General features: G+C 41.0%; 2 protein-coding genes across 2 annotated transcripts; one reads left to right on the top strand and one right to left on the bottom strand.

Moving 5' to 3' along the window:
• Positions 1-2404: 2404 nt before the first annotated feature.
• Positions 2405-3712, bottom strand: LOC130191671 (homeobox protein orthopedia B-like). Its single transcript, XM_056411326.1, has 3 exons — positions 3586-3712; positions 2891-3069; positions 2405-2799 (listed from the first exon to the last, which is right to left on the bottom strand). The coding sequence occupies exons 1-3, from the start codon at positions 3710-3712 to the stop codon at positions 2566-2568; spliced, it is 540 nt and encodes a 179-aa protein (XP_056267301.1). The 3' UTR covers positions 2405-2565.
• Positions 3713-8544: 4832 nt separating this feature from the next.
• LOC130191835 (aldehyde dehydrogenase family 3 member A2-like) lies at positions 8545-17421 on the top strand. The gene is given in 12 exon segments (XM_056411555.1): positions 8545-8645; positions 9377-9539; positions 10001-10232; positions 12017-12102; positions 12590-12798; positions 12913-13030; positions 13286-13292; positions 13295-13426; positions 13533-13699; positions 13993-14092; positions 15365-15603; positions 16742-17421. Coding segments are annotated over 11 exon segments (1467 nt in total). The 5' UTR covers positions 8545-8645; position 9377; the 3' UTR covers positions 16757-17421.
• The last annotated feature ends 554 nt before the right edge of the window (positions 17422-17975 follow it).

The raw sequence follows: 17975 nt of genomic DNA, 5'->3' as shown, positions 1-17975 counted from the left end.
CATATTCAAAGCCGCCAACTAAGCAATATGTCACCAACAACATTCAAGAAACACGAAACATTCAACATGGTCATGAATGACAACATGCATTTCCCTTAGTTGTTGACCTTATAAATACTTTTAACCATTTACCATGAACTCGTTGAAGATGTGTCCTGGAGCTGGTAGAAAACACTCTGTAGTTAAGGACAATGATTGTTGTCACGGAGCAACAAACTGGAACCCAATACTCTGAGACAGGGGAAACAAAGATGAATGTCTCTACTTGAAAACAGGTGGGATCAAACCCGGGAGATCAGTCCAAGAAGCAAACAAGTCCAAAACGGGGCAGGCAGACTATTCTATGTCCAAAAAAATGCAGACTGAATGTATTTATCATATTCTAACGTAGCCTGTTTTTTCTACATCACTACTGGAATAAAAGATTGTTTTGCACCGTGCCCTTGTGATTCTCTGTCCAGCAGACAGTTGCTCTCTTGAGAGGTGCGCCCTCTGCTGGACAAAAATGAATACACGTCAATTAAGAGCATTTTATATGTTTGTGTTTGTAGACCTTTGTCATTATTACCTTCGCATTGAAAATGCGGAAGGTTATGTTTTGATCGCCGTGTATTTATTTATTTATTTGTATGCGTGTTATTCGCAGAACTCAAAATGTATTGAACTGAATCGCATGAAATTTGCTGGGATGATTGGTTATTTTCCGGGGACCAGTTGATTAGATTTTGGGATCGGGTCAAAGGTCAAGGTCAAAGGTCATGAACAGGTCAAATCTTCTTGAATCGCATGAAATTTGGTGGGATGATTGGTTATTATCCGGGGACCATTTGATTAGATTTTGGGATCAATCGGGTCAAAGGTCAAGGTCAAGGTCATGGAAAGGTCAACATCTTTTTTTTACCATAGCACCATACATTTTTGTCCAATTGGCATGCAACTAATGCCAAAATGTTCATAATTCAATGCCCAATCTTGTGATATGCGAAGGTATGCGCTCTACCGAGTGCCCATTCTAGTTTTACATGTCATCCTATGTAATTAATTCACTGTGACACTGTGTTCTGTTCTCTTTGCATTCATACACCACTGGTGCACTTACCCATCCTAAATACACAATGTTGATACAGTGAGAAGGACATACTGAATAGCCTGCCGTATATATCATAAGGTCTCATGTTCTCTTTCCACTATTTCGGCTAATAATATAGTGTACATGAATGCTAGAATTGTGAATTACATTATCTTGACTCCAATAGATCCTTCACAGGACAACAACAACGTGGGTTGTAAAACGTTTGCAAATGTGTTGCAAATCATTGTCAAAAACGACTTCTGATTGGATGAGAGATGAGCTAATTTAATTGAGCCATGTCCTCGAAACCTCTCGTGACAGCAACATGGATCATTATAGATCACCATTCATAAAACTCCGTGTGAGTAGCATTGTAACTGCCTTCAGCAAGTAAAGACCAAACGTGAAATAATACGTCTGGCATCGCTTCAGAGTAAAATATGTTGCCTTTTTGTTACAAAGACAGTAAAAATGCAGCCGCAGTTTAAGGTAGACATCTCCATGTCGTCTGTATGACGCTTATTTTACACTCTCAATTGAATCGGTATCGAAAAGGCACCGCTGGGATTCGAACCCAGGATCTCCTGTTTACTAAACAGGCGCTTTAACCATCTAAGCCACGGCGCCGCGTGACTTCACGGTCAATATAAGGCAATATGAATGAACAGCATCGTAATGGTATTGAATAAATATGTTTTATTTGTAAAGTATCAATAATAATCTACAATGTGTAAATAACAATAGTTCAATGCATTTAAATAACATCAGAAAGTATTTTCATGAGAGCAGTCCCACTATAAATAATGTGTTATAAGTAGGGCTGTGAAACGATTACAAATTTTAATTAAATTAATCACAGGTTTCTGTGGATTAATCACATATTACCGATATTCTCGTTATATCTTTATGACAAAAGACGGATATATACATTTATACACAGTAACACAGGGATGCACATAACTTGCTCACCAGTGTGCGCGCATCGTGCGCGAGCCGAGAAGAGTTGTTGACTATAGCACTAGTTATAAGCGTATTTAGAATGTGGTGTATGAACGACACTTGCTTCCAACATGTCAGTCAACCCAACAGATAATCAATCATTGCAGCAGAAATATCCAAATCCGACAGATTGAAGTCGCCCAGCTGTTGAAGGCAGAGATCGGACAGGTCGTCCGTGGACTCGTCGGTGCTGTATAAGCTCGGAGGGTCCAGCTGACTCTGGACGCTCTCCTTCGGTCCAGGGTGTCCGACTGCAGCGCAGCGGCTACCAACCGGCTGGGATCTACCAACCGACTGGGATCCCTCTGCGAGGAAAGCCTCAAAGTCCTCCGTTACGTCCCATTCAATAAGTTCACGCTGTGGGAGCATATCGTGGCAGTAATCAGTGAAGTCTGGGGTTTGGTGGTCTTGGGGGACTCCCTGGAGACCTGGTCCATGCGGGGAGCAGCGCGTAGCTCGGTCTGCGGCGACAGGAGACGTATATGCGGGCAGGGTCATGGTTTGACTCCCCAGTATGGTTGAGAGCCTGGTGGACTGAGGTAGACTTGGAGTCCCTGCTCGGGACGGTGGGCTGGGAGTAGGAGGAAAAAAGGAACCAGCTGTGGGAATGGTGGGCTCGGACATCGGATGTAGGAAAACGGATACAGGTAGTTTGTGGAGGGCGTGGGCGCCTCTTTAGTTGGTTTCTTGCTCTTGAAATAGCGCGCACGTCGATTTTGGAACCAGACCTATCAGGTCAAAAGAAAGACATTTGGTTATTTATTTGTTTGACGTATACCCAAATACACGCACTGGAAGTTTGAGAAGCATGTGGCATACCTGTATTTTAGACTCCGGTAGCCCAGTAACAGATGCAAGAGACTCCTTCATTTTAATGTCCGGGTACTGTGTGACAGAGAAGGCCCTCTCCAGCTCGCTGAGCTGAGCCTTGTTGAAAGTTGTGCGCTTCCGGCGGCTCTGGGTGTCCGAGCGCGTCCTGTGGCGAGCATCACGATGCACTGTGGAGGGAGAAAGAAAAGTTATTTATTTTTATGCTTTTTTGACCTCCCAATTGGAAATAACCCCATTGTAAGTAACTCAATTTGGAGATTATGCCTATTGTTATATGTGATCTTACTATGTATTGTGTCCACTTTACCCCAATACATTTCCTAAGAAATAAATAACAAAGGATTCTCTTATTTTATATAACGACTTGAGGAAATAATTTCTTGTTTCTGGAAGCAATGGAACAAGTGTTTGTATGTTTTTTAACCACGAGTGACTTTTTAGCTGCAATGGTTGGACCTGTGTCCTCGTGTTGTATTGTATTTGTTTTATATATTCTTGTTGTATTTGTGTTTGTTGTTTTATGGACCCATGAGTCTGGAATAAAGAAATATATAAATACGTTAAACTTTAACTTTCTACATCTTTGCAACCACAATTAAAGAGAGCATATTGTTCCGTCGCATACTTTAGAATTGGTTGACTGAGCCATATAACAAATATATATATATAAATATGTCACTCACCTCTGCTCTCCTGTGCGTAATCCTCCTCCTTGTTTGTGTCCGGGCATGCCGCGGGCCAGTAGTGTCCCAAATAAAACGTGTTTATCTCGGAAACATGACGGCCAGTTAAATCCAACCCGAAAGCCATTCTCCTCGGCAGCGTTCAAGCACAAAAGCAAAATAAGATACGTGTCCTCAAGTCTCTCCGCGACACTGGCGATTCAAGGACGTGCGAGAGTTTTATACTCGGCTTGACAGACACAGAACGACCCCCGCCGCACCCCACCCTCGTGCACATCTTAGTGGATATGCCAAGCTTTACAAACGCGTGCCTTTGATGTGATACACACCTATCCACTGCCTCGGCTAATAGGTGTCTGTTTGATCCCCTCCGACCCGTTAATGTGCCTATTTAGTCGAGACAGAGCTGGCCCTTACCCGCAGGAGTGTCAGGTCACACAACACTGAGATCTTCTTCTCAATGCCTGCATCTAAGTTGATTCGATCCCTAAAAACATTTCTAAATTATCTACTTGTTTAGTTTTTTGGATAAATTGAAGACTGAAGGAATTTCCCTACTTCTATATATGAACCTTATGGTACAACTAGTGTTCTCCATAATATTTCTGAAAACTAAAATATGATCAGATTCGGATACACAAGGGTAATAACCTGACAGGTAAAGCAGCAATCACACTTTTCTGCCACTTCAGTCTGTGGCACATCCTCTGCTCCGCAGCGGCCTCCTGGTGCGCGTCAGAAAACAAAACCCAGTGTGTGGATAGCGGAAGTGTATTGAAGCGGCTGCCGGAGTGTGAGGCTTCAGTCAGCTATAATGTGTTGAGGTGACAAATCGGGCTTCTTTTTTCTCCTTCCTGGTCGGTTGTGTTTCCACCGATCGAGACATCAAAACACCGGATAACACGCAGTCCAATGCGCAGCCAGTTCCCAGGCTAGTGTCAGACTCGCAGTGTTTGGGGCCAAGTGAATTTAAATTTGCAAAAATAAGACGGGCTTCAGAAGGATACAATCTAAGACGGCGCATGGAAATGGATTCAATTCAATTGTGTATTTAGCTTTTATTGTTTTTAAAATAAAAAATGAACTCAAATGACACGTCATGCCATCTGTGGTTCTCTTGCCAGGTCGGACGAAGAGCACGTGATGTGTTGAGGTCATAACAGTCTGAAGATGAGACATTACTCCGGATGATTGCTTTACATCAAAAGTTAAGTAATCACATTTACTCCTCCTCCCACGAACAATGGGCCCTGACGACCATAACTCAAACTGCTGCTGACCGTCACGTGACTTTCATTAATGCAGCTTTGGAGCGATACCAAAACAGATGGGCCGGTGAAGCGGAGTCACGTGCTGCCAGAGTTTCGGTGACCACCGAACACTTTACTCTCTCTTTCAGAAACATGGCGTGTATGTTTTATTCATGAGCTTAATATCTGCATATTTCACTTTTTTAAGCTTGTCATATACCTTGGCCCAATTTTAATTGGCCAACTTAGTATCTCATGCTGTTAGTGTTTCATGTTAGAGGCACAAGAAGAGTGAGAGGTGGAAAGAAGCCACTAGATGGCAACATTGGATAGTTTAATAATGAATATATCTGTCTATCTCTCATATACATAATATATATACTGTGTATGTATATATATTTTATATATATATATAATATAACTATATATATATATGTGTGTGTGTGTGTGTGCGTGTGCGTGTGTGTGTGTGTGTGTGTGTGTGTGTGTGTGTGTGTGTGTGTGTGTGTGTGTGTGTGTGTGTGTGTGTGTGTGTGTGTGTGTGTGTGTGTGTGTGTGTGTGTGTGTGTGTGTGTGTGTGTGTGAATCCCTGTGAATCTAGGCTGTGACTTTCAGTCACCAGATCTCAACAAAAGTCACCGATGGGAGAATTTGGAGTAACGTGTCTCTGTCATACTCATTGAATGTGTTGGAACTCTGTAATGTTCCTTCTGGTCACATGACATACATTGCATCTGTCCATCCTGGAGAGGGATCCTCCTCTGTTGTTCTCCTGAAGGATTCTTGCCCTTTTTTCCCTGTTAAAGGTTTTTTTCTATTTCTTGGGAGTTTTCCTGATCTGATGTGAGGTCCTGGGACAGGGATGTCGTATGTGTACAGATTGTAAAGCCCTCTGAGGGGAATTCATCATTTGTGATATTGGACTGTATAAAATAAAAAGAAATTGAGGTGAAAAGAACAAAAAACCTTACAATACACAAACTGTGCTTCTCTCTGAGTCTGAAGGCCTTAGTAGTGTATACCTCCACACTCAGGTGTGCACAGAGAGAAATGCTGGTCTGCGTGTCCACACTCCTCTCTAAGAAATCTGGCTTGACACTCAGGTGTGAATGACGCTGTGGCCTCCTCTCCCTCACCTCCATCCTCGCTCCGTCCGTCACAATACACAAACACCATTCTGCAGCCCGCCGTTTGATGTGGAAACTACGTCCACATTTCCTGTCAACTTGAGAGATTTTTTGGGTCAAATCCGTGTGCTGCATGGCTGAGGTGAGAGGGAGACTCCTTGCACCGTGTTAGGACACTGGAATATTCCTGCAGCAACACTTAGAGCACTGGGATGTAGCAGCTCAATGGGATTTAAGCTCTGGTTCAAAGCACACACAGCAGGAGGGCAGAGCAGAAGCTCCATGTAGAACGCTGTGGTTTTAGGCTGGATCATTTCTTGCTTGGTCAAATTCATTTGGTATGCAGACAAACAAATCATTAACATGTGAAGTTGTCTTATTCAAAATATGAGCTACCAAGTCTCACTCCATGCAGTAGCCATTGTTTGGATAATCGGTGGTAAAGACAAAAACTTAATATGGAAGAGGAAGTTTGAAATAAAAGTGGTTCAATCAGACATTGAACCACTTTATAAATAAAATACCATGTTAAGCCTGGAAGGAGTCTACTTTTTATTCACATTCATTTCTTCCTGACTGAAAACATGTATAAGTCAAAGTGATCTGACTCTGAATGAGATCTGTATAGGCTAATGTTTGTGTTTATATTTTCCTGTTGACATATGTGGCAAATAATTAAAGGCTGAAATACTAAATGAACCAGGAGAGATGACATCGCCCCAGATGGAACAAGAGCAAATAGCCTTATTCCTGGATCGCCAGGAATTTCACTTTAAAGGTATTAGACACATTTAATTGGCCTGTAGGCCTTTTATTATGCAACAGTATAAACATTTTTGATCGGCTTTTTTGACAGTCTTTGAATGTACAAAGTTGATGTATCATAATAAAAAAGCAATGTAATACTCAAGGCACTTTACATGGTAAAAGTAAACAATAGAAGAAATAACAATGTAGACAAGAGAGATGACATAACAATGAGAAACAAAACAAAAAACATGTCTTAACTAGCATCACAGGTCCAAAGCAGATTTAAATAAATCCGTGGCTGGGGGGAGGTCCAGAGGGAGGGGGCAGCAATGGAGAAGGCCGTGTCCCCCCAAGTCTGATAAACAACAGAATAGTGTTGCCAATTGTATTGCCAATCAGTATATGGCTCTTCAAAATACTATGAGAATATTTTTTTATTATAAAGCTCGAGCCAATTCTTTACATTTCCGGTGTAACAATACCGATGTAACTTAAATATGCTCCTGAGGAATTGTATGGGGCTTAAAAACAAATATTAGTGATATAGTTGGGGACTCCTACTCTTCGGCTCATTGTGCAGGTTGGTTTTGTTTATGTTCATCATGTATAATCAGAGCTGTGAGCATTTTATTATGGAGGCCCGTTCTGCCACTGTGATGGAAAAAATAAAGATCCTGTAAGTCATTAATATGAGAAACTTTCTAAGAGTAATGACTTTGTATGTATTATGTCAGAATAATGAGATGCTAAATCAATATTTTGATAAAAGTTTATAATTCTAATGTCTGACAGGATCTTTATTCTGTTGTATCACAGTGGCAGAAATGGGCCTCCATATGGCATTTCCTAAACTCTCAACACTAAATATATACCTAGCTTCAGTTGAAGGTAATGACATAACTGTTGCAGGTATTTCGTATGTTTAAGTACAACATATGTGTGCCAACTGGTTAAAAGTACAAATGCCCACCTCATCATGGCGTTAGAGGAACATGTAGCTCTCGGCTTTATCCTCTGGGGACAACACATGTCTTGTACTCAAGATCCCGGATGGACCAGGACTCGAACCCTCGACCAACTATCAGACATCGGGCGTTTATCAATATGCGTTCTTCTCTGTATAGCCTACTTGTATTCTCGTGGACTCGTGAAACGTCATCAGTCGCAGCCCGAGTAATGTTCCAATTCAAAGTCCGCTTCTCACGAAGCACGGTCAAAATATCCGGATGTGACTTGATCCTATGGGGTCAGATCAGTCTCAACAATTACAAATGCAAACACGGAGACTCTCAAATGTGCACAGAACAATTCACAAATATATAAAATGTACAAATGCACGCAGAACGATTCACAAATATATTCCAATGCACACGTGAATAAATTACGATTTATATAAATGTAAAAGAAAAATCACAAGTATATGTATGTATTTCTATGTGGATGTGTCTATTTGTTTGTGGATTTATATATATATATATATATATAATATATATATACACGCAATTCAAAACAGAATAATTATATTTAAAGGATAATGACAAAAGCAGGGTTGTCATATTTTTTGGGACTGTAAAAGTACTTTAAAGTGAATAATTAAACTCATGCGCAAAAACAGCTGATGTGGTGACGTCATCAAGTCAGCTGCTGTTCCAATTTGCGAAAGACCGTCCTCAGTCCTCCGGTCCTTTGGAGTCTGGACTCCCAAGACCAAACTCCAAAGTCTAAACTCCAAAAGTACCCAAGTCTGTACTCGGTTTACTTGGTATTAACTAGCGGTTCAGGCGGCTCCTTGGCCCCGCCCCTTTGTGGGCGTAACCTAACGGGGACTCGAGCTGCTGTGTTTTCCTGCTGTCGTCATTATTCCGCTACAGGCTGCTCCATCCAGAGCGGAAACGATCTCCAGAGCCTATAAACCCCAACTCGACTCGATCAGGTAGGAGTTGAGAACAACACAGCGCGCGCTGCTTCCTCGCAGAGAACAGATATGAAGGTCTTTATGAAGTCCGAGGAGAGACCGGATGTGATCATATTTATAGATAATGCACATTCAACTGTGTGCGAGTAGGCTGCGTGTGGTACTCAGGGAGGTTTCATGTTACAACCACATCATAACACATCCTCTGTTTCCTAACAACTCAGAAAGAGAGACGACCGACGTAAAAACTGGAGATCAGTGAGAGTTTATAAGGTGAACTGGTTTCTTAAACTGGTTTTTATTGAACAGTAGCTCGAGCCTACTTTTGCAATACTGGGAGAAATATTCAGATTGTCTGCTTTATTTACATTGTGTGTAAGACTACTCCCCTTTACGGCATTGTAATAAAGTACAGTAATGCATGTATCGGAGAGCTGTATTGCATGATTGTTTAATTAGTAATCTACCGACAGAAAACTATTTTAATTATCAATTAATCCTTTTGAGTTTATTTTAAGAAACAAAAAAAAGCTAAATTGCCTGGTTACCACACATTTATTTCCTGTTTATGGTTTATTTAATCACTTGATACTTTTTTATCAAATATTCTTGTTCTTAGTAAATAAGTAATACATATTTGGGAGGGAACCAGAACTGTAGCCTGTAGCCATTACATGACATGTTTGACAGTCGTAGTGCACAGTGTATTACACCACCATGCGAAACAATTGTAATCTTTTTTACCCCAGGATGTCCCGGGAGCAGCAAGCCGTGGCTAGTGCCAGGAAAGCCTTTGAAACGGGCCGGTCCAAATCCATAGAGTACCGGATCTACCAGCTGAAGAACCTGCAGCGCTTGTTCACTGAGAGACAGAAGGAGATTTCAGATGCCGTCAAAAAAGACCTCAATAGGGTGAGTAGTGAGAAGGTCTTCCTCACGGTTTAATTTAATCAGTAGCTGGTCGCCAACTAGCTTGAGAGTCAAGGTCTGGGAATATATCAACCAGTTCTTTCACTGTTGACTCAGTTCCACTGTTGCCTTGATGTTCACACAGTTCATACACCTTTCTTCAAAGTCTGACTACAGGTTTGATTAGGAAATAAGAACTAGATTACCAGACGTATATGAATAAAAGAAAGTCTGAAATATCCCCCAGCTCTCCAAAAGTTGTGAAACAAGATAAAGATACAAATATTAATCAAGTAGAAAGTAAATTAGAAAACATATTAAGATCTCCACAAAGGAAAGGGATTAAAGTGGTTCCAATTGGAATATATTTGTGGTTATATAGGCTTTATAATGAAAACATAGAGTGAAAAAATTAATAAAACTTCGGCCATGAGCAAGCTCAACGTTGTTATCTTCACCCCCAGAGCGATGTGGGGACACAGCTGTACGAGACTCTGGGTCTGGAGGGGGAGCTCAGCCTGGCCATCAAGAAGCTGAAGGAGTGGGCGGCCCCTCGGCCCGTGGCGAAGAACCTGATGACCATGTCGGACACCGTCTTCGTCAAGCCGGAGCCGCTGGGAGTGGTGCTCATCATCGGGGCCTGGAACTACCCCTGGGCCGTCACCATCCAGCCGCTGATAGGAGCCATCGCAGCTGGTACGGCAGCATGCTGTGTGTGTGTGTTGGTGTGTGTGTCTGCATGTGTGTGATGTGACCAGGTCAGCGTTCACATTTCTATCTGATTCCCCTTGTGATGAACTTTGAGAAGGGATCCGTCTCTGCTGTGCTAATAGTTTGAGTGGTTGGTCAAATGTGAACATTCATGATCCTTCACGTCTGGTGGCAAAAAGTCCTGATCCGTTTCTTTGTCATGTGATCACAACCACTTCAATTCCTGTTTAATCCAGGCATTGCCCAGCATTCCTCTCTCTCCATTTGTGATTATTGGGTCAAAGGGCACTTTGCACTTCAGTCTTGAGGAAGTTACAAGATTAGCAGCAGAAAAAAAGGGTGTGTGTCCTCTAACGCCTGTATTTAACACACACGCAGATGTGTGTGTGTGTGTCCATGTCTTCGCGTGTGAACATACATATCTCCACGCTGTTCATCGATCCTATCAGGGATGGCTCAAAGGACAAGGCCGGAGTGATCCACAACTCAACATCTGAGATAATAAGTGAACTAATGCAGCATTGATTTCTCTCTCAGAGCCTCCCCTTAAATGGCCACTCCACCGTGAGTGTTTTGGCTTGACCGTCATCACTTTGTGATGCGAACGTCAGCGTGGAGAGTTTTCTCGTGACTGTTTAGCATGACAATGCAGTATTTCAACAGGCTTTTGTCGTGTTCCCCGTGTGCTTGAGTCTTTTGTTTCAAACTTCTCCTCCTCAGTGATAGTTTTACATATCAGAGCTATGAGAGCGGCTGCAGGCCGACGGCTCATGTGTGGTTCATTTAAATAAAAGCTTTTTTTGTCCTTAAGACATTGATAGTTAAAGTATTTCAACGATTTGGGTGCTCTATGCGGCTCGTGTTTGCACAGCGTGGACTTTATCCTTCGCTCCAGCATTATCAGATCTTACTCTGACAGTCATATCTGCCAAACAAGTCTTTCCCCTTTATTTATTGGACAATACAGATAATCAATCTAAGCGTTGAGTTCAAAGGCAGTTGTCAACATCAGCGGCAGAAAAAAGCGACTCAGATTTAACAAATCTGAAGGTTTTAAATATAGACTCTTATTATAACCTTTAACACATATGCATGATGACTGCACACAGGTTCTCCACCTGTACCTGTATACAGGTGGAGAACATGTGTGCACTGTCATCATGCGCCAACTGCTGACAGCGAGTACATCAGAAGTTGCATGAATAAAATGCAGCTAATTCAAGACTGAGAAAGACATTTTGTAGAAATGATGAGGAGAAACAGGGAGATCAAAACGGATTCTGATGAAGTTGGCTAGTATTTTTGATAACAAAGCATAGTCTATGGTCTTAGTGGTATTACATTTGTCCTCCTGATGTATTCACAATGTGCTCAGCAACAAATGGAAAATAGACAGTTGCTGGGTAATAATGTGAAAAATATATTTACATCAGGATTTAGTAAAAACTAAAAAATTTAAATATTGACTCAAAATTAATGTTAATGGTGCTTTGTAAATACTAGTTGTGTAAATATGCCACTGTTTGCTGGGTGTGTCCACATTGTCACTTAGCGTAAGATATTTTTACTGTTGAACTTGTTTTTGCTGCCCCCAAGGGGCCAAAGAAATCAAGTTATACCAGGACTATGAAGATATGGTGGAAGAAAACAAGACTTGGGGAACAAGAGTGTAACAATTGAGAACGTTCAAGGAAAGGACAAAATACATGATACTTTTAAGAGTGTTTCCATCTCGTGATGTCTGCTGCTTTTGTCATTTCCCTGTCCAGGTAATGCAGCTGTGGTCAAGCCCTCCGAGGTCTGTGTTCACACTGCAAAGGCCATGGAGGACCTGCTGCCGCTTTACATCGACAAAGTAAGGAAGACATGAAAGTGAAAATGAAACAAGACATGTACAGATATTGTTTCTTGAGCAAGTAAATGATGAGTTCAAGAAAAATATACTTTCTCAAACAGGATTATTTCCACTTTGAACAAAAACACAGATGTTTGGACATGATAATATTCCACTTTACGAGCATTTATTTTCTGCCATTGCGCACCGACACTAAGCAGACAATCAATGTTCGCCTTTAGGATATAATATAAACTGGGTGGTCATCAAAGGATCATAACAGGTAAAGTGAAAGTCTTTGCTGGGCTCTTTTATTGTGAAAAATATCCAGCAACCAGATCTTTTTTAAATCCCTCTTTATTTTAGATCTCTATTATTTCAACAAAAGTTTTACAAAACCAGAAAAAGACGCATTACAAAACCCGATTAAAACTGAGCGTTACAAAGACATGTTGCTCGTGGGTCTGCGTGCCAGTGTAATAACCAAATGTGTGTTTCTACCTGTCAGGAGCTTTACCCTGTGGTGACCGGGGGCGTGCCGGAGACCCAGGAGCTGCTGCGTCAGCGGTTTGATCATATCTTCTACACCGGCAACAGCGTGGTGGGGAAACTCATCATGGAGGCTGCTGCCAAAAACCTGACGCCTGTCACCCTGGAGCTGGGCGGCAAGAGCCCCTGCTACATCGACAAGAACTGTGACCTGAGCATCGCCTGCAGGTCAGAACCGTGATTAGACAGGGTTTGGCTGAACGGTTGTTTTTCCATCCAGTCCCTCTTTTTTTCCGTGGCTGCTGTTTAGATCTCCCTGTTAACTCTTCCACTACTGTGTAGGCGTGTTGCCTGGGGAAAGTACACCAACTGTGGTCAGACCTGCATCGCCCCAGACTACATCCTGTGTGAGCCCAGCATCCAGGACCGGGTCATCGAAGAGGTCACGAAGTCCATAAAGGTACTGAAGACCTTAATGCACACGAAGGAAAAGTAACTCATTCAATCGTGAACTTCAAAAACAGCCTTTGTCAAAGACTCCAAAATTATTCATCGATGTAACCTGTAGTGTCGGAAAGTTACGTTAAAAAATGTTAAATAGTTTTAAAACCTAAATTGACCACGAGACCATCAATAACTTTGGAGGGGATTCCTTCAGTTGAATCAGTCGTCTTCGCCCTGAATTAACAAGTAATGAGATTGTTTCCTCTGGTAGGAATTCTACACGAGAACCCGAAGAACTGTCCTGACTACGGACGCATCATCAACCAGCGCCACTTCAAGAGAATAATGAGCATGTTGGAAGGGAGTACCATCGCCGAAGGAGGAGACAACGACGAGTCAGACTCCTTCATAGGTATTCCAATGAGACTTTCATTCAGGCAATTACACAGTTGTAAGTGATGAGGAACAGACTCTGGGAAACGTGCATCTGATGAACATTGTTTCTGGGTTGTGTTCAGCTCCCACAATTCTGCGGGACGTGAAGCCGGAGGCGAAGGTGATGCAGGAGGAGATATTTGGTCCTCTGCTCCCCATCTTGCTGGTCAACGGTCTGGACGAAGCAATCAAGTTCATCAATACAAGAGAGAAACCTCTGGCCCTCTATGTCTTCTCATCAGATCAAAAGGTATCCAACAACAGACATCAGAATCAGAACCAGAAAAAGGTATTTGCTGTGTGTGTTAGACACACGAAGAATACGACTTGGTGGACGGTGTGTACATTAGACAGACAAACACACCAACAATAGTCAACATAGTGCAAGAATTTAAACATGAAATGTACAATGGTATAATGTAAAAGTGCACAAACAGATAACAGTGCTGTAGACAAGGTACACACGTGCGGACGGACAGTCGTTGATGGATGCAGACGTCTACAGTTACAGATTCATGATCATAACATGAATTCTCTCCTCAGGTGATAAAGAGAATGACAGACGAGACCTCCAGCGGAGGACTGCTGGCCAACGACTGTCTGGTGCACTATTCGGTCAGCTCGCTGCCTTTCGGAGGAGTGGGTGAGTACTAACGGCGACTCTTTGTAGACTTGTTACTAAAAACAAGAGTTCACTTAGTTTCTTTCTTGCTTTTTGACTCATTGTTCACTCCCTCAGTACGACCTGTTTAGGTCATGCAGAGACGCATAACACCACGTTAGGTCACGAACATACCTGGAAGAAAAAAGTTTCAATACCATGGCACCTTTCTGTGGACATACAAATGCTTAAAAAAGATCCGATTGCAAAGCAGAATAAATACAAACCATGTATACAGTGCATCACTGAAGAAGTGTGAGACTGATTTCATACCTTTCAGGCTATAATGGAAACCAATGGATGGCAGGTATGAAATCAGTCTCAAAAGTTATTGGTACTTTTTGAATATTAACAATCCATCACAGTAAACATATTCGGTTCAGGATCAGCTTTTCATATACAAACACTTAGACTTGATGTTGTGGTGCACAATGGTCAAAATATACAAATATATATATGAATTTAATCCTCTTTAATTAAAGAATCATGAATATGAAATAGAAACACATAATTAAAATATATAATAAATATATATACATATACAGTATATATATAAATATATATATATAGGATAATAAAGAGCTGTGCAGTGTTTTAATTGATGAGAAAAGGGAACATGTGCAACATTTGTGTTCAGTAACCATCATGTAGAAATCCAACTGTTTTAAAATCTCCTCCTAGTTTGTGTGTTCATAAAAACAGAAGTTAGGACTTTAGAGATTTTACATTTGATGGTTTATTGAACCTGAGTAATATATATGTCATATATAGATCTATTAAACAAGAAACAACGAGATTTGATCATTCTTTTCACATTGTCTATTTTACAGTGGGTACAGAAAGTATTCCTTTAAAATGTTCACTCTATGTTTCATTTTGCAGCCATTTGCTTGAATCTAAAAAGTTCATTTTGTTTCTCATTAATGTTCACTCAGCAGTCCATCTTGACAGAAAAAAACAGAAATGTAGACATTTTTGCAAAAGAAAAACTGAAATATCACATGGTTTATTAATGAGAAATAAAATGAACTTTTTTGATTTTAGCAAACGGCTGCAATGAAACAAAGAGTGAACAATTGAAAAGGGTCTGAATACTTTCCGAACCCACTATACCTTCTTTTACCGTTTTCAGGTTAATTTCTGTCCACGTTGCTCAAACATTGGATCCCAGAATATTTTCGATTGATTTAAAGCCATTAGACTCCAAAATGTGGCCACACAGTCTAACCCGTCTCGCTCTGTTTTCCTGGACAGGAAACAGCGGTATGGGCTGCTACCACGGGAAGTTCAGCTTTGACCAGCTGAGCCACATGCGTGCTTGTCTCATCAAGCAGCTGAACATGGAGGGGGTGAACAGCATGCGCTACCCGCCGCACACGCTCAAGAAACTGGGCTGGGCGCGCTTCTTCATCCTCAATAACATGGACCTGAGCTGGATCGGGCGCATGGCGCTCCTCGGCGTCCTGGTCGTGGTGGCTGCTGTCGCTCTGCAGGTGAGTCGCTCAGGAGACCGACACGGATCAAACATGTGCACACAGTGAGCCACGAGGAGGCCGAGGTGAGAGAAGAAGCACCGGTCATGTCACGACGGGATTAGGGTGGACCCAAATGCACGACTCAGGAGACAGATAATTCAAATAAAGATTCTTTACTGAAAGCGTCGTCAAGATCGGAACAGAATAATCAAACTGTGGAACGCTCGAGGGCTCAGTCGGAAAAACACAAGACAATCTGGCAGAGTACAAGTGGAAGTGAGGGAGCTAAATAGTGAGGGAATAATGAGGGGATGGGCTGCAGGTGAGAAGGGCGTGAGGACCAGGTGAAGGTAATAAGGGACTAACGAGGGAGTGATCAGAGGCAGGTGAAGGGGGTTGGACTGACGAGATGGGAAGCAGGATCTGGAATGACATGATAGTTAGTGAGACTGGATTAAAACTACTAATACAAAAAGGAAGGTGTGGAGCTAAACTGTTACAGGTCGCTCCTCTAGTGTATATTTAGATGCAAGAGGTTTTATGTCCCTTTCAAAAAGATCACATTCAAGGTTCTTGTACTTTCGGCTTTAGTTTCCTTTCAAATTTCAATATTTCATAACCTTCCTCTCCAGTTAAAATCACATATCTCCACATGATTATGCTTTATGATAAACTGATTGATGTGTTTCTTTATGTGTTGAGAAAGATCTCCTTATTCTTAAGATAAATTTAAAAAACATGAAGATCATTTGGAAAATGTGTAATGACAAAGCTGAAAAACGAGGCGGTTTTTCTGAGCTCATGAAGAGTTAACTAATGATGATCTTGTAGAATATGATGCGTTGCTATTTATCAAACAACACAACAGTATATAAAGTAGTTCAAACGATACCCCCGGAAGCATCGGTCATACTCATCCAACGTCATTAACAGTAAAACACAGGATAATCTGACTGCATAATGAGTACTTTATTTTGATACATTGAGGACATTTAGCTATTACTACTAACACACTTGTACTTTTACTGGTGCACGGCACATGACACAAGCAGGACGGGCACACGGGTCACAGCTCACACCTTTGAGATGCTTGACGGTGACTATATAAGTATAAGACTTCAATAAAGGGGCTAAAATGTCTGCTCTTTCCCTCCAGAGTTACCTCCTTTGAAGACTCCCCGCTGCTTCACAGACAACAAGAGTCCTGTTTGAAGAACAGAAAAGCACGAACGTCCCACCATTTCAACAATGAGTGTCTGTATAATCAGATCAGCATCTGCTCCGGAGCGCCTTAATATGAGAAATGTTTGGGGGAGATGCTTTAATTTAGTTTTTCAATAACTGTGTCGTACGTTTCAATGTAGCAAGCATCCTTTTTTTAATGAAGGTAATTATTTATGTATGGCTCTTAAATTTTTATACGTTCAAATGTAAGCTGTACGATCACATGTACATACTTTTAAAAAACAACTTTAAATGCACATTCATAATTTTGCTATTAAATATTATTTACGTTTAAGTAACACAATGTGTTAAATGAAGGGCTGAAACAAATGAAGGTAGTTTGTATTGTGTAGGAGTAACCTGCAGTTCACTTTCTGTCTATTCCATTTCAATGATGGTTCAGCTATCGACCTTAAAGGTGTCGCATGACGTAACACGTTTAAGCAAGCTTGTAACTATAGTTTAGTGTTTTAAAAAAAACTATCTTATTTTTGTTTTTTAATCCCACTGATGTCATTTTAAGGGATGTGTAACTATTTGTTTAATATACAAATACATACATACATGTATTTCTATCGTGTGTTATTATTCAATTAAAAATATTTCTCCATTTGTTTGTGATTTGATTTAGAAAAGGAAAATAAAATCTGCTCTTTTTTTATGAATTAACAAGATACCTCAAAATCACTCAGTCAGTGATGGAATGCAAATACATTGACTCCTCAAGAATTGAACTAAAGTACTTTTCTTACATATTTCCATGTTATGCTACCATATACTTCCACTCCACTACTTTGTACTTTTTAGTAGTAGTAGTATTACAAAACTCAGTAGTATATTGAAATTAGCTGCACCTTTAACCAGTGCAAGATTAAAATGATGAACACATGATTGTAATAATTCAATAATATAAAATATGTTTTTCTGCATAATGAGTCCTCGAAGTATATTTTAAAGCTATTGACTCACTATTTACTATTTTCTCCATGTATACTTTGTGTTGGCTGCAGAGAGAGATAAACAACAGTTAGACTAGAATAAGAGCTGAAAGCACACAGTAAACGTTTTTAGTAAAAGGTTTTTCATGTGCAGCAGCTTTTCTGAATTGTAATCCTTAATGTACAGTGAATTCAATAATTTAGATTTTTGAGATAGGAGCTACCATA

The sequence above is a fragment of the Pseudoliparis swirei genome, chromosome 3 (genome assembly GCF_029220125.1).
Source record: "Pseudoliparis swirei isolate HS2019 ecotype Mariana Trench chromosome 3, NWPU_hadal_v1, whole genome shotgun sequence".
NCBI classification, from domain to species: domain Eukaryota; kingdom Metazoa; phylum Chordata; class Actinopteri; order Perciformes; family Liparidae; genus Pseudoliparis; species Pseudoliparis swirei.
This window is presented reverse-complemented; position numbering and strand designations above follow the sequence as displayed.